General features: G+C 40.7%; 2 protein-coding genes across 2 annotated transcripts in view; one reads left to right on the top strand and one right to left on the bottom strand.

The window, feature by feature from the left end:
• Nucleotides 1-24,818, top strand: part of T265_00814 (hypothetical protein) — a gene marked incomplete at both ends in the record, with an annotated part of 182,196 nt that overhangs the window by 81,941 nt on the left and 75,437 nt on the right. The window contains 2 exons of the mRNA XM_009164686.1: nt 6,198-6,398; nt 18,286-18,355. Coding sequence (XP_009162950.1) covers nt 6,198-6,398; nt 18,286-18,355 — 271 coding nt within the window. The remainder of the gene's footprint in view (nt 1-6,197; nt 6,399-18,285; nt 18,356-24,818) is intronic.
• Nucleotides 1,063-24,818, bottom strand: T265_00815 (hypothetical protein; the record flags this gene model as incomplete). Its single annotated transcript, XM_009164687.1, has 2 exons — nt 1,063-2,403; nt 24,750-24,818. The coding sequence occupies one exon, from the start codon at nt 2,401-2,403 to the stop codon at nt 1,063-1,065; it is 1,341 nt and encodes a 446-aa protein (XP_009162951.1).

Raw genomic sequence — 24,818 nt, 5'->3', positions numbered from 1 at the left:
GTTTTTGGACCAGCAGTAAATGAATAGAAATACTGTCCTAAACTCCAACCTAGACCGCTCCAGCCAAGTTCTCTTTTGTAAGATTTCTTGCCGACACTTTCGGGCATTACACCTCGATCTGCCAGAGACAGTTGAAGGTGTCATTTGTTGGCCATTTTTCCATAAACCTTGCTGATGGATCACTCCATGGATTTGCAAAAAACGTATTGCCATCTCCTTGTCATGAACGAGAGTTGAAAGCTTCAGATAGTTCATTTAAGGTTTTCCGTCCGAACGGAGAAAAGTTTTGTACAAAATGAGCCTAAATGCGGATAAGGAATTATTTTCATCAAAAATAGGTCGTGGTTGTGTGCGTGCATTAGATTGAGGCTGGCGAAAATTAGCGGGGCTTAACTTTTCGCACATGCACCTTTTGCCTTCGTGACGGGGCTTAACTGGAAAAGGTCCGCGAACCCCTCTGTTTTAAACCTTTGTCGTTCAAAGGATGGTGTTAAGAATTGCACACTGCTGACGAATGATGAAGTGATTTCGAATCACACTTAAACTAAAACAATCATTACATCGTATATGGTTTATGAACATGTACTAGAATATGCACGCCATGTTCTTTCGAAACCCATGTAATTATAATCCACCGTTGCCCGTGGTTGAATCGTTCATCATGGACAAATAAAAGTGCAGGTTCACACGTTTTTTGAACTCGACATTCGACCTTAAACCTTTGTGATAGGTTTTTTCGAAACAGGACAATTTTGCTCAGGTGGGAGAATCATCTCAGCGGAACAAAGAAAGAGAAACTGCGATGGAAAATTATGATAGTCTGTATAAAATTGGGGTATGTACAACCCAGCGATACAACTAATGTGGAATGAAATACAGAGAGAGGAAGCGCACTCGGAATGAACAATTATGGTTGCTTATCTCTGCGGTTTCGTATAATGTACATGACATGAAAGCAGCAAAATTTTCTTTTCACATATTCATAGGCAGGAGGCGTGAAGGCAATTGCGATCTTTTGAGTGAACTTTTCGTAAAATGATAGATTCTGGCAACTCATAGATTTCATCCATTGCCGTTTTGTTGATGGTGAAAACATTTATCGGAATCGGTCACAAGCGTGTGGTTTTCTTCGTTTTCCGACAGGCGAAAGTTTGCAGACATTAGTCGCGGCCCTGTGCGACGAGGAAAGTCCCAGTTGTCCACCACTGGTCGGAATAAAGATTTCAACTTATCCACTTGACATGTGAGAATCCAGATAGCGTGTTCACGAAAACCTTTGGAGGTGAGCAGGTAGATCACAACATTGAGTGCATAGTGAGAAGCGCAGAACAAATCAATATATTCTTTGGACATGAGGTTTCCAAAAAACCTATTCCACTCGGGATCAGTCCTAATGCTCTCATCGTTCATGCAATCATCAGGTTGAGCCCAGGTGAACTGGGCAAGGTAAACCACGCCAGGTGGGACTGCACAAGCAATTAGATAGAATGATAAAATGACCAACATGATGGTAGTGGCAATGAAGGCGGAGGATTCTTGTTGTGCCTTGTCTTCAGGCGATTCACTTGCACAAACTGAATTACTACTTAGAGTGCTTGCTTTTCTCAGTTTCAGAAATAATTTTGACTGTTTTCTCGTTTGCCTCCGGACTGGCAGTTGCGTTTTAGGTGCAGCTCGGTTTCGGATTAAACGCCGCATTTCACGGAGCACAAGAATATTGAACACTAATGCAGCCAAGGGGACGATCAGAGAAAAGATGATTTCTTGATCTGTCAGAATCCATTGTATGCGCGGATCACGCAGCCATTCCATTCTCATTTTACAAACTCCATTCTCGTAAGTCCAGAGAACTGTTTGAAACAGCATCGGGACGGCACAGATGAGTAGAAGTATAACGATGGCCAAAACTGCCCTCTGTGGTGAACATAGTTTATGGCGGCGAAATGGGTAGCACACGGCCAAATAACGTTCCAGAGTGAAACCAAACACAAGGGTTGTGGAGTAGTACTGTGCAAACAGCGTGAGACACTGATAAATTTGACACAACCCATTGACAGAGGTCACACCCGGTAAGCCCCAGTAGCGCTCCACGTGATAGTTGACAAGCGTTAGAATGAGAATCAGGTCAGCAAGTGCGAGAGCAGACAGATAAATGGCCGATGTACTCTTTCGACGCTGGTGCTTTGTTACCCAGATAGCGAAAGATAGAGTGTTACCGAATAGTCCTATAGTCAGCCAAGTGATCATGACTATTTTGACCACCGTGATAGTGCCAGGCATGTAGGTCTGCAGAAATATATGCTGTGGAAGTCGTTCGTCAATCGATAAGGGCTCCAAACCGGTCTGGTTGAGCTCATAGCGATCGCGACAGGATAACGGTTGTGTTTCATTTGTAGCATTCATTGCTTTTGTTTGCTAGCTTCTGGATCATTTAGGAGGAAGGATGCTGAAAAACGAAATGAAAGGAAAAGCTTGTAGTACTTGGTGGTGTAAAAATTTTTTAAATGTGAGTTTCATCTACTAAATGACGTTGCATGACAAAGTAGTGTCACAGAAGCATCTTTTGTAAAACCTGACTGTACACTATCAGTCAATCTGCTGGTGGTTTTCACCACTTTCTTCCGCCTCAGGATTCTGAGAGCGCACTGTGTCGAATCTCCAGCAACCAATCCCCGGGAAATCAATTTTCGGATTCCTGGAAAACAAATAAAATTTCCAGAACTACAAGAATCATCTGACATTAGTGACAACCTCCAAAAGCAATCGTTTCCCTCCTAAAGCATTGAAGTTAAGCGTTGTCGATTGTATAAGGTGTTGTTTTTTGCCAGGGTATGACAAGGATTTTGAGCTTTAAGTTACTTTCGGTCTGTATGTTACAAGCACTCATTACTTTTGTAGTATGCTAATGTGACTACAAAGAGCTGTTCAGTGACGTGGGGCCAACATTCAACGAAACCGCGATCAGTTCTACCCGAAAAATACAAGAATCGATGCAATAGAATAACGGGCGTTTCCGAAAATACGAAACTAACACTACTTAGTTTTCATGCCTTGTATACAGTGTTCCTTCTTCGTAACCACTCATGGAACCTGGTTGGAGGGTTTTAAACTTTGTGAGGCCCGTATTCAGCAGAATCTATCTTATCCCAACTTCTATGTGGCTGTCTTACGGCACCCAGGCACCGCATATTATTTTATGAAAGCTTTTAGGCTGTCTGCATTCGGTTTTGTTCTCTATCTACTTGACGCCGTATGATTGTAGTCCTCTCTTTATGGACAACACAATGAGATGTTACTATGGGCCATGCTGCCTAGTGTTTTAAAGAGGCTTGATTTATGTTGTTGAGGAATACAGTTTCCACTGGAGATCAACGTGTAAATCTACTTGTACAAATAGCAATGAAGTAAAATTGAGAAAAGCGCATGTCGAATAAGAAGCACTGCTTGATGGGATAACCATCACAACTCTTTCCTTTTCACAAATGCGCTTCCCACCGCGAGTCTGAAGACCCACGATGAGTCCATGAGAAGTCCCTGCCAGGTCTGTGATACAAAACTGTGTCAGAATTAACGCAGCATTCTCGCGTATCTGCTTTCTGGATGCTGTTGTTTTGTACACAGTAACGGCGGCACAACTTTGTGGGGTTTCGTGGACACCGCGCAACTCTGAATAATCCAACAGGTCTAGCATGCACAATTTTCTGTCATTCTGTAGGACAAAAATTTAATGGAGAATGTAAATGAACTTGTTTCGACTGTCTTCAATATGCCCCGGTTTTGGTCGGCCTTGGAAGAAGCTTCATACTTTAACAGGAACACTGAAAATAGGGTGGACTCCCTATGAGGGAAATGATGACGAGTAGTCGTATCAAACAACAGACGTCAATTTCATACATAAGGCCTAGATGTACATCATTATCGAGTTTCCTACATCAAAAAGATCTTGAACCGGAGAGTACAGCTATGTTTGTCCGGGAACCGGAATGCACAAAAGCTACAGCTGCTAACCTTATTTAAAGGCAGTCGCTTGTTAGATATTTTCGAACGAAAGCATCATCAAACTCTACGAGCGAAAAATTTCGAAACGTTCTTTTCTATCAAAGTCAGTATTATCTCCCGTAAACATACTACGTAGCAAAGTTTTATCGTTACTTGTGCTGAGCAAAGGTTTTTAAGATCGCAATTTGGACTGGTTCAGGTAATGCGTCTTTTTTATATAAAGGATCTACACTTGACATAAACCCACGTTTGTCGCGTTTGAATGTAAATTTCCTCTGCATTCTCAACAACATGATGTTTGATACTTTCCATAAACGTTTGTATACATCAGACACTGTGGATCTGACTTGCAAAAGAAACGCTTTCACCAATAAAATACAGTCCCACATGTTCATATCCCAATTGGCGGGCTTTGTAGCCTCACATGAAAAAAATCATTATGCAAGAAGTTTCACATAGTTGTCAACAAAGGATGTAATCCATAAAATTCTGTCCTCACACAAAATCTTGATCATCAATCAGTGTCCAAACCTGTGATTATGTCACCTTACAAGTACCGAAATCCCCATAAATACGCGAGCGTTTTTCAGAAGAAAGAGGGTTTTGTCCAAAAGCAAAAGATAATCAAAATAGAAGTGGCCTACGTGTTTATGTAGGGTGAAAAAAATCCTCACGAGCAATTTTCTACAACTGTAACGGATCCTTTCTGACATTTTCACTCAATGTGCTTAAAAGGAAGAGTAAAGGCCTCATCTGGCTACAGTTAGTAACAACATCACTTCGGTTTGAATATGTTTTTTTTCGCTTTTATGAAACCTGTTGTAAGCAAAGCGCCTCGAACTTGTGAGTTTGACTTATCGTCTTTGTATATAGCAACAGCATTCACTCCGCATTATTCCGAAAGGATCTTCTAAATCTGCTTATCCAAGGAGAGATACGTATAAATTCTGTAAGGACACCTAGGATATTTTACCTAGGATGAAAATTCAAAAGTGTCTGGGTATTTTGAGACAAAACAGAATGATATATTTTGTATACCGCACACAGAATTATCTACGTACTTCATGATATTGTGTTGTGTATATGGTTTGGTTGAACAGACATGTCCTGTATGTATATTTTAGAGGTAACTATCAGCGGCTTTAACTTGCGCGTCAGTGAAATTTCTCCAGAACGAAAGGTTTATTTTTTTCCACATATAACTTGGGTCCAAAAAGTGTCAGACAGCGTCAGTGCCATTGCTGAAATTTTAAGTTTATGACACCGCATTAGGAAGCTTTTATGATCAGTGGTTCAGCTGAGTCTCTTAGTAACATCAGTTTGACATGCAGATATCTGTTTTTTACTCATATATTGATCTTCGCATTCTCTCCTTAAGTTTGACAGGTAGTAGGCCACCGAAAATTGGCGTCAAATATATATCTGGTGCCATATCAAGGAAGCTACCATTTCGTGGTCTAACTTCGCAAAAGTTTATTTAATAGCAACATGTGAATTTCCTTCAGTACCGCTAACACGGTCATCAGTAGGTTCTATGAAGTGGCCCCTGCTCACTTCGTCATTACGGTCATTTTTGCTCAATGCTGTTTTTTCATCAAAATGTTTTGAATAAAAAGCGGAAAAGCTTGGCCCCGGGCAAGCACGCCAAATTGCTTTTGTTTGTAAGGAAGCGTAGAGCAAGAAAATATGAGATGCTACATCGCTTGTTTTTATTCGCCTTGCCAAGAAAAAACCACGACTGGGCACACAGCAGCTGGTCGCTTCTAGAATGGGCAAATTTATCGTGTCTTCATTAGGCTTGCTCCTCAAGATGGATAGAGAAAGGCAGTCCAAATTTACTCCACAATCAATAGACAGCGTTTTCATCACTTGAGTCATCAATATTTAAGGAGAAAGGGTGACCTGTTGTGGTATCTTCAAAGGTTGCAAACTCATTTCAAGGCTCATGTTAGCCTGGCAAATTCTTTTCATCTTGACGATGATACCGTCAAAGTTGTAATTCACCGGTCTCGATCCAAAATCATCAGCCTGATAATGGTAGAAAGAACACGTTTTTGGCCCCATCAGCATTTAGTTCATTCTCAGATCCAGTGCGCACTTCAACTTACTCACCGTACTGTCGTCGTAGAGTGAGTTAGCAGTTTGTTTTCCCCAGCAGGCGTTAGCCGAAATCCCTTTTTTTTACGTTATTACAATAGTTAAACGGTGGGATTTCTGCTTTGAATCTTTGCTTGACCTCGGAGTCGTGTGTTTCATTCGTCACCTCTCCCAACAAGAGGCAAGATGACATTAAAGAAAGACCGTCCATCATTGTTTTTCAGGTAAAAAACGTAGAGTTTATACACATGCGTAGACCCCCAGTGCCCACATACAAACTATTGCAATTTGTTCTCGAACAAGTGAGTAGTAATCTAAGTCGACTCGGTGCATCGGACACGGGTATGACAGAAAGCTTTTCCTAGCATGTCTGTGAAGTGGAGTGACTTACGCATAACACAAATGCATTGGATTAGTTTGTTTTTGATGTTCTTAGTATCATACTACAGATGATATGTGGCATTTCAGTATTGCAAGTTAAACGTCGCCAGGTTAGATGATACAGGCAACAGTATCGTAGAATAATGCAGAGTCATTCATTTGCACACATGTTGCTATGTATACTCTGTGATATGTTTTGCATACAGTGGTAAACATCATTCGATTACCAGATTTGGGACAGCCATTGTTGTCCTAATGCAGGCAAAACCTGCATCAGTGACATGGCTGAGAGGGAATTTGTAAGCAAACTTTGGAAGATTAGCTTCTTCAGCAATCCCAGGATATTTAAACCCAAATGGCACTAAAGAGTTTCACTCAACTCCACTTCTTGGGAGGTATATATAAACCATGTAAACTGATCGAGATCCATTGTTATTGTGCTTACTGACTTAGCACAAGAGTCTCTTTAGTGTTGCGGCCCATATTACTCTGAAGTACATCTCAGACTTGTTCCTTCCCAGAGAATAAAATGTGTTGAAACTTGAATGTCCAGATGGCGTGGTATGAGTGAAAAACTGTGTTATATTGACCTCAGATGAAGCTAACAACTGCTTTACGAGGGTGAAATGGTTGCCAGTTCAGACTAACGCGATTCAAGCTGAAACTTACAGCGTTCCGCCGTACCAATTCATTGAAAGGAGAATATTGATCATAATAAGCGTCCGTGTTTCTTACCGGGTTTGATACTGTCTCGATCTATTGGTTTTTCAGACCAACAGGCGTAACTTTCCCATTTAAGTTCTGGGTCGAATCAGAAATAAAAACCTACTGCATAATCAGCGCCCATCGTAAGACATACAAGGCCACAGCAACCCGTCTTCTGACAAAGTGATTACTGTAGTCAATAGTTATGCACTGAGTGCAGCTCGTTCCATTACTTTCGCATTCTGGTGCTCCGAAATGTGTTGTGCCCCAATATGGCATCTTAATTAAATAAATACTCAAGCGTTCCTATTACTCGTCTTGTCCTTTACTTCAGGTAACCGGTATTAAATACTGATAACAAACCCTAATAGCGGCTTCAAGGTCAGCTGATTTCTGTCACATCACACTTCGACCAATCTTCCTCGTTCAAAACAATGAATGCAGTAAAGTGCCCAGTTGGTCTTGACAAATTTCGAACCAAGTTTTAAGTTAGATTTTGAGGTTGATCTACTTCCTACTAAACAAGTAACATGTAACAAGGCTTCCCTTTGATTACGAACTGAACGATTTCCTCATCCAATGGATGCCAGTAGGAAAAGATTATTGCAAGTATGAAAGTTAGGCTTAAGCTCCGAAAGGGGTTGGGAGCGGTTGTGCACTCTATAGATTATTAATTGCCTTCATGAGTGTCGTTAAAACATGTTCTGATTGTTCTACTAATGTTTGTTCAACGCGGCTGGGGATTTTAGCATTCGCTTACTGTAATCTCAGGCTGGACATCTCCAATGAAGTAGGTGGAATCTTCCGACATTCAGTGGACACTACCATTGATTATAGTGCACCGCTGGCACAAAGCCTTATTCTGATTCGGTCTAGTCAACGAGGCATCCCACGCCTTAAGTTTAACTTACACCATTGATAGTCACAGGATTCAATAAGAAGGTACCGCATGGATGTCACAGGCAAATCTGTCCGCATCTTGCGAATGAATGTTCTTGCTGTTCGCCTTCTACTGTTAGTTAAATCAGGAGCCAATTGGCCGTTTTCTATCCTTCAAAATGATTTTTTCTGCCCTTTCTCCAATATTATTCGCTTTTTGACTAACTTAATCATATATTGGGTCAGACGCAAGTTTGGCGGTGCACGTTCACATAGTTGCATTTCATGTGGTCGCATCGTTAACTGGTGAAGGCGTATGAGCCTTTATTATAAGTAATTTTTTTGTTCCTTAGCATTTTGTGACGACGTTTCAAGGAAGCTTCGCATTTCGGAAAACTGTGTAGGAAGACAAAAAATAATTAAACGTTTTTGTTTACGATAACCTCTTGTTGCACAGAAGCTCGGTAACGCAAAGGGAGCATAAAACCTGGGCGCTTCCGTGTGTGTCAACCCTTGACAGTTGCGAACGGATAACAAGAGATGGGTTCAAACCACAAAACTTTCAATCAGTATTCTTACAGCTTAGCCCTCGAATTCTCAGAATGCCAACAGCTAATACAGCCAGTATTTATGTTGAATTAACGTAATGTGACGGTGTAAAATCGATGAAACATCTTAGCTTTTACGTTGCTAGGCGGTTGCAAATAGGAACTTTTCAATGGTGCGCGAACATATTCTTCTCATAATTACTGATACTCGAATGGGCTTCATTGACCATGGTGAAAAAAGGTTTTCAACGTGGACATCTTGATCTTTTCTTGACACAATCTATCCGAGACCAGGCCCTTGGAGCACAGCTTACTGAATCGCCCTAACTTTTGAAAACTCGCTCTCTTCGCTCCTAAGTTGTGTTAGGATTAGATAGATAGAGCACTTGCCATTAAGTGGGACCGCCTATCTGCACTTCAACCTCAAACGTTCAGGCTATTGTAAAGATATAAAGCCACAAGCCCCTAAGCCGTAAGCCCCCCAAGTAAATTCACTGTCAGTAATTTGCAGTGAATAACAGTTATTGGAGCCCAGTCAACGAATGCCAGGTTACGGATACGTGCGCATAAGTGGGCACGTGACTGTGTTTAGAAGAGTAAGTGCAACCATTGTGTTACTCGGGGACTTGAGGTCGTCATAAACTGCTCTTCAGTTCAAACTCATATTATGTAGACGTGATGCTGGTGGTTAGGTGTGCTGTCCGGAAGCCAGATCGGTGTGGTGTTTTGTAACAGCTATATGACACTAGTATTCTGTCCTTCATTTGGTTAGTCCGATAGCATATGTCCTTGAAAACGTGCCACCATATTGATTATCAGAAATATATATGTAAGGTTGTTGTATTCGGATCGATGTATTATACCTCCAGGTGTAAAATAATTACGCAAATTGATAAAACGAAGTTCTGAGTGTGCCTTTGTTGGTATTTACCTTCTATAAATCATAGAAATTTGTCTTACCGTGAATTCACAGAGCCTACAGAGTGGAACTGCCTTTTTTTCAAGCCCATGTAAGAGTCTAAGGAGAATGCTGTGAGCATCCCGGCATCATCGCTATGGTTTCACTGTGTGCACTTGGGGATTTATTATTATGTTCTCTGCCGCAATAAATTACTTTATTTCTGGGGAAAGTAAAAATCTAAAAGACTGATTCACTCAACATTGGAAACACTAAAAAGGTTTTAACTAACGGTAGAACATGTCTGCTACTCTTTAGCAGAAAATGTAATAGAGACAAGATTTTGAAGATAAATGACCTAAACTTTCACCACTTTTTGTGTGGATGCATTTCTAACTTGAAAGCCTCTGTCAAGGTTCAATCAAGTTGGAGGGGAAAGCGGACTTCGGTTGGAATAGACTGCAGTTTATAGTAATTAACTTAGATTTCCTATTGCATTCGGTTGACAAAACCTACTGATCTGTGTGAACTGCTAAATAGTCGGAGATTCGGGTTTAGGCGTGAGGGAAATTAAGCGGGTTTTTATCAATTTGGACTTTCCACTCCCAATTTCGAAGACCCAAGCTGAATGGATGGAATACTCATTTTCAGTGATAACCGCACCCCGCTCACATGACTGACTTAGAACCTTCCTTCACATGGGTTCTATTTTACTCACACTCGGACACTTCGCGATTTCTACTACGTTGGTCACCAGATACCGTCGTGCAAGCCTCCAACGCGGGACTTATCTTATCTGATACTTGTGGTTTGCACGGAGTGACCAATGTTTGACACCACTCTTTGTTGAACCTTCATACCGAGGCCAATGAGTCCTCCAGTTGTTAGTCAGTGTAACTTCTCCTTGGGCCTTATTTTTGACTTCACGTTTGACTGCTAATTGGCTGACCTGGTCAGTGCAGTACTTCGGCTTTACTAAGCTATCTAGCGTACACTAACTTTGAACAGACAGGCGAATAGTTTAAAACCATGCAAGTGTCCAGCTATTCCAGGTAAATGAAATAAAGTACAACGCTCAGATTTTCAACTACCAGCTCAGTATCTGTCATCCTCTCACCCACTCGTCAGGAGAGTGGATTTCGGTAGGAATAGTCGGGAGGAACGTTCGACTAGTTTGCGTTAAACGAGGAGTTTTTAGCGGAAATATCATCGGTAAAAACGTTAGAATTGCAAGCAGAAAAGATGGCGCCGAGAAACCATATATTTTTGAGTAAATTAACCTAACTGATGACGTCAATCAGGAGGTACATTTGTAAACGCTGAGTAAACGCAATGATAGTTTTCGACGCTACATGCGAATGCCGTTGATTTTATGGTCATTTAGATGTGATGAAAAGAGGACAGCCCTCTTGCGCACGAAATATAAATTACGATAAGACAGGAATAACAAAGCATACATTAAAAGAAAAACTATTAAAAGTTAATTATTCTCATGCGGAGGAGGATTTTTGGCATTTTTGTGGAACGGCCAATTTGTTTCCTGATATCTTGAGCTATCAACCAACTCAGCATGTTCACATTTTCAATGCATTCAGTACAGCTTTATGATGATTTGAGGTGACCTCTTTGGACTTGTGGCCTTTCATACCGCATGATGAAATGTCGCAAAAGTTTATCACTGCATTCCGAACGAAGCACAAGTTTTGGCGTATTTTAGGGTAAATGACGTCACATGTTATTTCTTATCACGACATTTCTCACTCATCTACACGTGACTTGTTCTTCCAAAGCTCATTATTTAGTCGAGGCTTCACCGGTTCACCTGTCAAACCGAATGGTCCATTTAGGTGCATATATGCCTTGTCATCGTGTCTCAAAATATCTTCACGGATATATATTCGTGTCTATGTTCAGCACAATCCGTAAATCAGAGACTCGGGCAAGAATTGATGACTGCATTATTTCCACACTGAGAATCCAAGCACTGTTATGTCAACAAGGCTAGCTGCGGTATTCAAAAATTTTTTGCTTTACAGTGTGGGACAGTGCACTTATTAAAACCTTGTTTTCGGATCCATACCTACAACGATCAGCCAGAACAAGTTTACTACCAGAATTTCGCCCCACTAAGTGTGCTGCGTACTCCACATACTCAACAAACAACAACGTGGATTTGTATGCCACCTCTCGGCGAAGTTGGACCAGTTGCTGTATTGCGCTTGTTGATAATAAAGCTCAGATATGATTATTTTTTCTAGTAGAGAACACTACAGTTGTGGTCTTGAAGCATCACCAATTGATGCCTGGAGCGTTGCGCATGGTGAACACAGGTCGCGAACAGGTGGTGTTTAAATAATCAAAGTGCCCTTTTGAGTGTCCCGTGCCTTCATAAGACGTGAAATGCTGTCTTGGGAGTTTGGCGCGTATAAAACGTAAAAATGAACATAGATCTCGTGAGCACGCTTTTTCACACATGCCGAAAGTGTATTCATCCAAGATTGAAGGAAAACCGAAAATTCTTGGAAAATTTGTGGGTGTAATGATCACTGCACATGAGCAGGTTACGAATAATGAAAGTATATTTTAAAAATGCCACTGAATTTACACAATATAGACGTGCCTGCAATGTACATCATAAACTGACATTGCCTATTCCAGTTCAGCCTGTAGGATGCTATTCGCTTGAAAGAACAATTCTGGGTATTACTATTTCCAAAAACTGCCGATTTTGCGGGAATGACGTTGCTAAATTTGCATAACATTACTGAGGATTTGGTCATTACCACAAACTCTTCCTCCCAGAAGGGGACTAGAGCAAAACGGGTAAGAGAACCTTCGAACAAAGTTGTCAAAGTAGAGATAAAATAACGCAGAGATAAAATCTTTCAGAGCTGAAAATAAGTGACCTAAATATACAAAGAATGTAATTGGAATGACTCGTCTTGCTTACTAGTGAGTCAGCATGCCTGTAAGTGGAACGTGTGTCACCTGACGAACGAAGAATTTAGAATGGAATTTTCGGTTATGCATCCAACACACCTGTGTTTTGACTGGTAGCAAGTCCTGCAGAATGATGAAATTAACTTTGACAGTAGGTGTACTTTAAAATTAAAATCGACGAGTTGTCGTAATAGTTAAACCCTTTCAGAATCTATCGCTGAGCTTGGAATAACAATCAGGAAAATCAGTTTACTATAGATGAGGAACGTTTATTGTACATAAAATACCCGAAAAATGCACCGATAGGCTTTTTGGAATGTTGAAGTTAGTGGAGCCAAGACAAGTTGTAGGCCCTACCTGCCATACTAGGAAAATATGAGTATCAATGCTGACAATGGGGTAGTTTTTATTTTTTGCGAGGAATAGTTTTCGCAAGGTATTCCGTAAGTATTTATTAACTGTTAAAACAAAGCCAAAAATAATGCGCAAGATCCGGTATGCTTACTTTAGGTGCGAGAGCTTCCAATATTGGAGCCATGAATCTTAATGGTGCAAACTAAATTGGTCCAAGACGTGTTCGCAAATGGAATTCTTTATTACAACAACAAAGCTTACATTACGCAAATCAGTCATAATGTCAAAAACCCATCCGAAAAGCCTCCTCTGAATTACTTCGATGGTCTACAGAATTGTCAAAGAAATTATTGTACCACAGGAGAGGATTTCACAATCATTTGCGCACTTCTGCAACTAACCCTGAGATACTTATCTGTTGTGGAAATAACTTGTCAACAGAGAGCCTCCAGATTAGTCAGCGTCGCAAAATTTCCAGCGATAACTTGAGCTAGGAGACCATCGAGGGGAACGCTTTACCTGCTAAGGATTTCACTTGGGTATACTAATTTTTGGATTTAATGTTCACTCATTATCAAGCTTTCTAAGGCAGACAAAAAATTTGGCGAAAAATAAGCAAACGGAAGAAATGTTCGAACGTCATGAGTATATGCTTAACACTTTGCTGCTTTAGACCCAACTAAAAGGCTGGATGGATAGCCGTCGGAAGTGAAAACCAAATTGTTTAGCCTGTCTTTTATTACCGTGAGCACTATATCCATCTAATCTGAAGGTATCAATACTAGTGTGATACGTTTTGTCACCAAAGGAAAACAGTGTTTACATCGAGTCCACGGTAACTTGAAGATTTTATCGACTTTTTTCTGGATGCCTAACGAATGCTTTGATCGATTCGCTATAGCGACTTATCTGGTAATACATCGAAAGTTTGTTAGCTAGTGTGCATCACTTGGTCTTAGATCAAGTATTTGTTGCTCTGTTCGCTGACATTAATATTATCCTCGCAGACATCTCATCACTAACCGTATAGCGACTTATCTGGTAATACATCGAAAGATTGTTAGCTAGTGTGCGTCACTTGGTCTTAGATCAAGTATTTGTTGATCTGTTTGCCGACATTAATATTATCCTCGCGGACATCTCATCACTAACCGCGGATCCACAGGCAACCACGCAGTGATGATGCCATGGCATTTGATGACGAAGGGTCTGCAGGCAAATCGCCAGGCAGATCAACAGCCGCGAGACCCACAACCAACAGCGACTTTGGCGAAGCTGGAAATGAGTGACTTTTGACAACTGAGAAAGAAGGTGAAATCAGATTACGGATACCCCTAGTGACCTGTTGTGAAAAGAGGTCTAGCAGCTACAGGATAGTAATGAACCGACATTAACCGTCATTCAGCTGCTTCATTTTGGTTATTTCAGAGAGAAAACTATTGCAAAATATTTCAAATTGACGGAAGAAACGCAGCATTCCCTATCCAATGTTTATATCAGGGAACCAGCATAATAACCGACCGTTATTTGAAGTGTTTGGCCGTATTAAGCCAGTTTTTGTGCATCGGATAGGCGGCGCAGTGACTTAGTTGTAGGTGGCAAAGCCAAAAGTGCACCACAGTGAACATGATACATCTGCATCTGGTCTTCAATTTGGTCCTTTTCTGTATGTTATGAACATTATCCGCCATGACGCTTTTTGTCACGAAGCGCCATATGGTCCGTAAATAGCACAATTTACGTGCTACAAGTGTTCAAATATCGAGATAAGAACTCACGCGTTCGCGAGCAACGGGATGTAAAAAACTATTTCAAAAATAGTTTCTCATTTCATCTTTGTCTGTGAGTGATACATAAAAAGAACAATTTAACGCAGTTTGTGTCGTTCTTGGAGACGTTTTCAGAAACTTTGCTGTTGTTTTAGCTGACAGTTTTGAAGTTGGGATTTACGCGTCTGAATTTTTGTGAGCCATTCAGATCTCAGTTTTGCTAATTAATGGCGGCCACATAGCTTTATTCTGGTGCTCTACTGGTTTCGCTCGATGGAGCAACAGCAAACTATGGCTGCATATTCAGAATTAGTCCAAAACTACATAATTTCAATGCCGATGGTCATAAAAGTGGTGGAGGATAAGCCCAAACCCTGTCAAATCAATGCAGTGGAACTTCACACGCGAATTTGTACGCCTCGGAAATGTGACTTAAATTCTGTCAATGCTACTTTTGGACCCCAAACTAGTTTCCACACTGGGTCGAATATTGCTACCCACTACGTAATCAACATGCTTTATTGTAGATTGCAAAAAGTATGAGGCCGTTTGGTGCCTATGAAACGAACATATTCAGCTGAACTTAGCATGCCTCATGGCGTTAAATTGTATTTTAGATATAATAGCCTACTGTGTAATTTCTGTGACGACGGTTGACAGAGCACGACAGAGTTCATTGGTTGAAAGACTTTAGAGTACACATGTTTTGTTCCTAGAATTCTACTCCAATATTCTGACTTTCATTGATAAGCAAGGTTATTTAGTTACCCCGGGTTTTAAAGGAAAGTGCCCGGTAAATATCCTAATGACAATATCATTCTCACACCTCGAATGTCAGTAAATTTAGTGAGGATTTGCCTCGTTAAATGCATCCTTTCAAGAAAAATCATGATCTATTCCAGAAGGGACTAATCTTCTGAACCAGTTTAACTGGTCTTTTATTTCAATATGGTTTTTATCTAGACGACTTCACCAAGTCTCAAAGATTTGTGAATATATTCCAAAGGAATTTCCAGTTGTTCAATACCTTAATGGTGATAAAAGAATGTTTTTTTATTGTGGTTTTCATTTGAAGCACTTTTCTCCTGATGTACTTGCTTCCTCTACCGGATGGAGCTCCATATGTTAGCATAGGCTTCTGCTGTGAAAGATACCAAATGTGGTAACTTATTGTTTCCTAGCAGTCTGTCTAAATGCTTTCAAACGATAGCATTTATAGTGAAGCATGTTTTAATGTTTTAATGCTCGTCGCTTGTGATTGGAAGGTTTGTGTACTGACAACTATTGTTTAAAAAGGACCTGGTAAAAACCTTGATAGATCTTGCAACATCTTGTCTGCTTTATTATCCTTCCCGAATTGCCATACTCTTGTGAACCAAACACTGCCTCCCACAGGATGCCGCCAAAAAGAAAAGTAACCCCGTAAAAGATGCAGAGAGACGTGCTACCACAATTCATATTACCTAACTATTATGTCCGCAATTAAGTTTGATGTTACCATGTCTCATGAAATACCATTTGAACAAGGCTGCCGGGAACTATTGGAGGTGGTAACTAGCCCATACACAATTGGTGCTTGTAAACGTTTCAGTCAGTAACCCATGGATGGAGCTGTGCTCCGTTTTATAGACAAAACCAACTGAACAACAAGGGGACCAAGGGCGGTGTTGTTCAGATTTCCGGAATGCAGTCAATCGAATGAATGGATTGGTTAACATAGCTCTGTGAATGAGAGAAATTCATCGGCTGTACCTCTGCGGGCGTGTTCATTTGGCGGGACACCACTTGGCCTGAGTGGATGAGCCAGGTCACCCCCCTCACCGTTTGACGAAGCTCTTTCTCCTGTCGACTCCTGGTAATTCTTATGTTCAAATGGCAATGTTCCGATCTCAGGCGAATGGCAGGATACATATGTGAGTTGAATGCCACCATATGAACTTTTTTCATATGATGTTTCACAAATCTCGAACTCTGTGCTACTAATACACTAGCCCAGCTGCTAATCTTTCAAAGTACATGTTTATTAAAATTTTTGAAAAAATGTGCACAATTCATAGGAAATTTGGCCACAAGAAGATTCGACCGATGTCTAACGCTACTGCTGCAATGATAGCTCTTATACACTACGCTAAACCCAAAAGCGTCCCTTGAATTTCCAAGTATTAGGGTGAAGGATCAATATCAAAAAAATTTCAAAACCTCGTTTGTTTCAGAAGGATTCTATGATAATTGGGTACTTTATTATCATCTGGTATGAGAAACTGGATCATTGTTGCTTTGTGCACTCTCGACAAAGTTGGTCATCGGAAGGATCCAAAACCTCCCGTATCATCCTCGGTTCCTGAAACGTAAGCTATCCACTTGAGCTATATGACTAACAGTGCTTTCTCAGTGGTTAGCGTTTTCGTAATTTGAAGAATATGCAAGGAATGCGAACTGTGCTTTCACAGTGTAACAGCCGTCTCGAATTGTTCACGTTTTCAAATCAACCCCAAAGAATCTATTCGTTCGTCACATTCCACACCTCTATTCTGCAACGTGGCTACATTGATCGTGTAGAATTCATCTAGAAATTCTTTGGGACAAAGTCGCGTAGGAGAAGAGTAAATTGCCCTCAGATTTCGAACCAAGGGAATTTCCAGCTGCTTGATTTGATCATGTCTACTCTCGGCTGTATCTGTGCAAAGCTTGTCTGAAAACTGTTGACATTCATTAGACGGGACATGTGTACGTGCTTCAAAACCGGAGTTCAAAGTCGGTATGAGAAGGAATAAAGATTGGGTTCGTCCCATTTTAATTTCTGTCTCATCACAATTTTCATGGTGGCATTTTCAGACTTCTATAAATTTACACCACCCCAAAATAGCCTATGAAGTCTTCCTTGCAACCCGATACACATCCTGACCGGTGAAAGTCGATTAAGTCCTAAATATATTTGCGGCTTTTTGCGGATGGTTTGTTCATCTAATTTAACAGATATAAAGGCGATCTATTGTTTGCTGTTTTACTAAGGTTTCGGGTGGTCACTACATTGCTTTGTATAGAGAAATGCTACCCCAGTTGAGTAGTATGTCTACTTGAATAGTGTTGCACCCTTGCAAAATTATTGAGACATTAGCCACAGCTTCATTAACTTGCCAGTAAAGTCTGGTCTTGAGACGCCATAACAAAGTAGATTACGAGAAAACGGACTCCATAAAGTATCACTAGGTTTAATATGGGATGGTGAATAACGAACCATTAAGTTACTACCGTGGGGCGACAGCCCATTCATACTATCCTCTGCTCAAAGTTGATTTGCTCACAAACTCGGCCAACGGTTTTATTGCATTCTGAGCGGAACGTGTCTTGGAGCTATGCACTGGTTCTGGTTCCTGACCGAAGGATTGATGGACCTTGATACCAAGTGAAGAGTGCCGCACTTTGCAGTTGAGTATTTTGGATGTATCACCACGCGCTACTCAGCCAGCAAATCAAACGGGATAACTCACACTGATTTAGATCCGGAAAGGGGAAGACCAGTAGCAGTTCCACTGCACGGTTTCATGGACAACAACCGAGCCCTTCAGTTAGTCTACGAAATACCACTTAGCCAACTCAAACCAGTCCAACATCGGACAGTCACAGTAATTGGACTAGTTGCCTACAGACTGCCTTGTCCAGTTCTGTCATCAAAGCTTTTTATGCATAAGCTTTGTTTGCTGTATTCCCCTAGTCCTCGGAGCACGTGCGTCTGTCACAGTGCACACAGCGACAACCACATCGCGGTCTTCCTAGACTGCGACGTGCGTAACATCTATAGGTCACAGTGTTGGTGTCCTGAACTCGGGCGTATTGTGTTCGATTGCCATTCCGGTCAACTATATTTTATATTAATTTATTCATGCATGTACTTTCATATTCCTTCACTTAATGTGCGGTGCAAACGTAGGATTCTAGCTGCTCGATGAGAGTCCCATGAGGAGCGCTGGGCAGCATTTGCCTTTTCAGCACTCTGTCCACGTGATAACTCGGTACAGGCTCTACCCTTGTATGTAAATTGTTGGGCGAAAAGCGTTGAATCTAACGCATTAAAACTTATCTGCGAGCACTTGGCGATCATTGATTTGGCTCACTCCTGATCAGAATTATATGCTGATCACTCAATCAAATTACCTCGCTGGTTCACTTTGAAATTTCAAGAGCATAGCTGAAATGTAAGAAGCTATTTTCGCTTACCTTAGTCTCATTTCGAATATCCCTTTGACTCACATTAGGCCACAAAAAAGGGCCTCATATACGAATTTTGCTTGCACTGGAATTCATCAGTAGTGCTTGTTTGCAGTCACGCAGGGATCTTTTTCCTCGACATGTCTACACTAATGTAAGCCTAACGTCAGTGTGCCGGAGCAAGCCAATAAACTCGTTCAAAGTATAGGCGTAGTTGCTTGTTCGGACGCTATATTCCTGGATGTTTGAAATGTGCTGACAGTGGCGTGTCTCAAAGCATGGTCAGGATTGGAATTTCCGTATAGGTAGCAACATCCCTTCTTTACAAGCCTTCTCAAAGCAAATTCATGTCCACCACTTAGTCACAAATAGCCAAATTAATTGTTGTAGTTCACAGGCTACATGTGAAATTTCCATTCTATATAGAAAGCATTCAATCACAAACAGAACAACACTGATCCGAAAGCGCAAATACAAATACGACTCAAGCCTGAATTACCTACTCAGAAAATGTCGAATGATATTTGGAGAATGATAAGTGAAACCAAATGTTCGTTTACTATTTCGTAAACAGCGTAAATACTTGAATCAGTGAAAATTAGTTTGTTCGAACACATTACATTCAGGCGTTTACTCGTGAGAATATATATTAAGGGCAAGCCTATGGATGTTTTCATTTTGTGGTAACGGCTAAAAGAAAGTTGAAAGTTCAAAAAAATCTTTCTCGTATTCGAAAAGCCGCTTGGGCGACAGTACGCTTTAAGGTCATATCACCCAAAGTGTAGCAACGCATCTAGAACTTCGAAAATGGGTAGCGAAAATGCTTTTTTGAAACCATTGTCAAGTCAACCTTTTCACCCCTTTTTGGGTGATTATGAATGCATTCCCCATCGTAATTGATCCAGTCACGATTTAATGAAGACACGGAGGAAGGATGAAAGGCGCAGTAACGTACTGTATCGTTCATAGGGTTGTATGTCTCGAATAGCTCGAATAGTCTCGGATGTCTCTAGCACCCTCCACCCTAGATTGGTTTGTGTGTCCAACTCCGTTGTAGTACGGAGCATACCGGTCTCATCTCAAAAACAAAACTTTGACCGTAATCATCTTGGGGTGATAAATTGAGATCACAGCGTATTACTTGCGTCAAGTGTAATTAGAGAATGAACAATTTTAGAAAACCAGACGTACCTTTCGATAGGTCTACAAGTTCATCTGAATTATGTTTGCGAACAGGTTTATGCCTGCAGGTAGGCCTGGATAACTGCGCAACTCACATAATTCGATTGTTATTTTAGTGTTTTTTTCTGTCAGAATGTAGCGGTAAAATTTATTTTCCTGTGGCGTTTGTTTCGCATGTCTAACTTGGATTTGGGTTTACGTTTACGCTAGGATGCCTTTGGGAGAACAGGAATGTTCCGTCCAGGTTTGGGTTTATGAGATCATAAGAATTAAATACTTTGTGCATGATGTATACATAACCGCGTCTAAAAACGTTTCTTTGCAATGTAAAAATGAATTAAGTGTAAAGCCAGCACTAGTTCTGTTTCGTCCTGAAAATCGCTACTGACAGACGGTCACCAAATGGGTGGAACGCCTTACCTTCAAGTCATTGACAAAGACTGCTTTACACTAATCACGTCCCTCATGAGAATCACCTAGCAGTTCGGACAAATAAAATACCTCTTTATACGTAGTCAAGTAGTCAGAAATGATTCTGAAGACCCAAATGTCCGGTAAATTGAAAGTATATATTTTCTTGTGTGCACAAGCAGTGAAAAACCCAACGAAAAATCAAACGTTTGATGAGGTTTTCCACCAGAGTGGCTAGCAATTACCGTTTTGGCTCTCCAAATATTATTCATTTGTCTCAACTTTGTCTCAGCTTACATTCTATCCAAAACTTTTTGAAAGATTGCGGATGATTGGTAAACATAAGTTGACGTCAAGCGATAAATAGTCAACCAGAACTAAACTACGGATTGACAAGATAAGATAATCTTTACTGTCAAACCGGCATTAGTTTTTCCATATTTATTCCATATCACAAAGAACGACATCACAGAAAATTCAGAATTTGGGTAACGTCAAAGTCAGTTTTACTGAACTGGGTATAAGCATCATTCAGGGTTGTGACATCTTACTTTGAACAGCATCTGGAATAACTCACAGAATGACATAAAGCAAGATGACACATTAAGTTCCATTTAAACATGTGAATCGCTCGTGAAAATATTCATCGTTTGGTACCCCAGGTTCACGTCTGTCGGATCTTTTCCAAACAATTTACTCTCCTAGCGCCTTTCTGCTTCCAAATATCATCGCACAATATCAATGACACTGAGATATACGCGCCAGTTTTGTTGAATTATATGGTTAACACATTAACTTCAGTGTTTTTTTTCAAACATCGTTGAGACAAACATCTGTTGCATCTTTTGAAAAATCCTGCTAGTTATTTTTTTAACTGCAGAATACTGTTAGCCCATTCCACACCTGCGTTCAAATTTCTATCAGCTGAGTCTGGTTCTAAAAAGCAAGTATTCCAACTTTGTACTGGAAAGTAGGTATTATTATGGGAAAGTGTTCTACATAAGTTCAAGATTATGTAGCGTTGGCCGGCAACAAACAAATCTGGGTGAATTTTCCTATCACGTGTAAATAAGGATAATACGGATGATTATACACTACTCATAAGTTTGCTAAAAATTCTTCAATGACCCACGACCAGTTTTGCCCCTACTAGGGCTTATCAGGTAGGCGCGATTCCCTAGGTTCCGTCAAATGTATGTTCTACTTAAAACTAAATTGCACGAATTTAGCTAAATGCACTCATCTGCAAACATATTCGGCTTTCCGAGAGGCTCACCTGGAACCCAGCTGAATCTATCGTTTGTGATGTTTCCAGGCAGCTGAATGTCCTACACCAGACCGCCCCATGTTTCAGCCGGTACGATATTTAAGATATCGCGATACGTGTATACTTAATGCACCATGCGTGAGTTGTCAATGAATCTTAATCAACCTTATAAGTAGTGCTTTACGTAAATATGTTTATCCCGATATCTCGAATATCGTAGCGACTGGAACGTGGGGCGACTTGCCGTAGAACATTCAGTTGCCTAAAAATACCAAAATCGATAGTTTCAGCTGGTTTCTAGGTGAGTTTCTCGCAAAACCAAGTTTGTTTGCAAATGAGTGTAGTTCGCTAAAAACGGATGATTGTTTGCTGGTCCGGGACTGTCCACTTTGGCTTTATAGTAATCACCCGTAAAACCTCATGCCGGTTAGTTGCCAGATTTGAACCGAGTTTCAATGCAAATGCTACGCCGAGAAATCCTTTGGTTCACCCAAGCTATGCACATTAATGAGGCCAGAAATTGCTTGACCTTAGAGCTGTGATTAGAAGGTTTGGACGTAATCATTGCCCAGTCTGATTCTTTCGCATTTAGCCCATTAGACCCATTCAGGAGAAACACAAGTTGAGATGCTTTAGGGGCTTAAATACTAGCAGGCCTTCCTTATATTAGAGCAAGCAATGTCTAACACTCACAATACGCGAGAAAAGCTCTGTATGAGTGTACTTAAATATTCCGTATTGGTTTTATTCAGTTGTCGAACCAGAAAGAATCCATAAATCAGTTACAATTGTTCAGACTATACAATAAATCTCTGGTTGCTAATTCGATTCGGCGAACTAAGGTTCACCGTTTGACTACCCGCATCTGAAAGGAAGCACTCGTACTACTGAGATGCAGCTTGACCAACGAAGTATAGACCACATCTTTCTTTTATCACGGTGGGGACACGAGTCAAGACATATCATTCTGAAAATAATAGTATTTACCAAACGATGACACTGCTATTGCGATTAAACCCACGCCAATCAGAGTAAAACTCAATTTCATATTTTCTGCTTGCCAAATTGGCAAGAGAATACTTTACGCATCTGTAATGAATAACGGTAACCGTTTATGTAGGTCATAGGATGAGCTATTCAGTATAGCTGGGACATCAAACCTGGTTTTCAGGCTACTAGAAAAAGAGTCCGTTGAGCCAAACGACAAATTTTCTGAGTTTCGGTAAGCAACTTCAAATACAAGGTTCAGTAATATACAAACCTGTCACCTGGTTTTACGTCAAAGTAAATCAATACACTTGCACCGGTAACAGCAAAAGCATGAGAGAACGTGGAACAGCAAGCCACTTGCGTGAGGCGATTCGATAAATCGATAGTAATCCCGCTTGGAACAGCGTTGCCAAGCGCCGAAGCACATTTTTGATTAGTGGCTTTCGTTAGCCCTTCATGTTTCTGACGTCATTGATTGTGCTCAGTCTAAATGGACCAATTAGCTTCAAAGTTAGTCAGCAGGTGTGTTGTTTAACAAAATTGACACTTTTGATATTTGAGTGCCTTGATTTCTGGGTATGTGAAAAGCTCAAGCTAAAGAATCGTGAAAACGCTCAAGCATCGAAGCATTTTCTTTAGCACCATCGTCTTGCTTTGCTTGTTATACCAACCAACACATTGCCCGTTTTTCTGTCATTATTCCCTAAATGACACATAGTTTGTTGTGTGCACAGATGCCAAGTGTTGAATTAAAATCATTCATGCATATCAATATCATAACCAGAAATGGACCAAATAAACTAAAGATTTTCATTCAACTGTGTTTTCCTTTATTACCAGGTGTTTCAATTTAATGAAATCCAACTGAGTACCAATACTGATTTTGTCCCTCAGGTGATTTGATCAACGGGCACACACGGGTGTTGAATAACGTGAAAACTAAGAATATAGGTGGTAAGGACTGCAGACGTAAACGCTTGTCTTTAAAGTCACGGTAAAAGTCACAAAGTTGGCTGCGATTTGTACCTTCCTATGACACATCAAACGCAGACAGTTATATATGGCTTCTATGGGTTTCAAAGCATTTTATCTGTATGACTTATGTGCAAACGTCCACCCTATACCACTAACTTTAATTCAGTTGGCTGTCATAATACCTAGCCCACTGTGCGTGCTGTAGGCTTTTGGAAACCTTGGGGTTGACCCCTTTAGCCCGTGTTTGGTAGTCTTGCACCCACTGATCAGAAGAGTAGAGAGTGGATTCAGCAGAGCAGATTTACTAACAACGGAAGCTCGTCATTCTACACCAACCACCAGTTGAAGAAAACGACGGGAAAATTGTTAAAATTGTTTGCAAGCACCAAAAAAGCGCTCGGAGGTCACTTTGAATCATTTAACCTAAAAACACTCCAAATATATCTAAAACAGGGAAACATGCTTTGCGATGATTGAAGCAGATGAATGGTGGTGCATAAGGGATTGGTCAGAAATATCGTTTAGTTCTTTACGCTGTGAGTAGCTGTTCAGAAGTGTGCAGATTGAATTGCACCCGTCAGATACTTTCTGTCTGGTACCATGGTACCTAATCAAATTAAAATTGTCGTAAGGTAGTTTGCAAATTTGAGCCCGGTACTGTTGGGTACCTAAACCCTCGTGCAAAGATGAGGGATACTAATGTCTTCCTTCTTGGAAATGTACCACGATATTGGTAGCTCGGGTGCGTTAGCTGGTATTTGATCACATGGCCGCTGATCTTCTCCTCTAGCTTGGCAATTTTCTTGTCCAGTTCTTGTCACCGGCCAAGAGGACCTCGTCAGTGTGTGGTAAGATGTGCTTTAACGATATCTAAGCATTGCGACCTCCTTACAAAAACTGATTATTCTGACCAGTTGCACTACAACGTCTAGTCGCACTTCATAGAATTGTGTACGGAAAACGCCTACTTGAGATAATATTTCGAAGAGGAATTTCGGTGCGTCTTGGGTTCACTTTTGCCAAACGATAAACTGAGTAACACAACATAATGCAGAACATAGTACAAAATGAATATTGCACAATAACAGTGCGAATGTAATATGCAATATGATATATAAAGGTAAATCTGAATCCTGATCGCTCACTTAAAATGACATCCTGATAGAAAGCACTTGCAGTGACAATCATGCGTATCCCATTGATGGATCGCGCGA

This window comes from Opisthorchis viverrini, assembly GCF_000715545.1.
Source record: "Opisthorchis viverrini unplaced genomic scaffold opera_v5_8, whole genome shotgun sequence".
Taxonomy (NCBI): domain Eukaryota; kingdom Metazoa; phylum Platyhelminthes; class Trematoda; order Opisthorchiida; family Opisthorchiidae; genus Opisthorchis; species Opisthorchis viverrini.
This window is presented reverse-complemented; position numbering and strand designations above follow the sequence as displayed.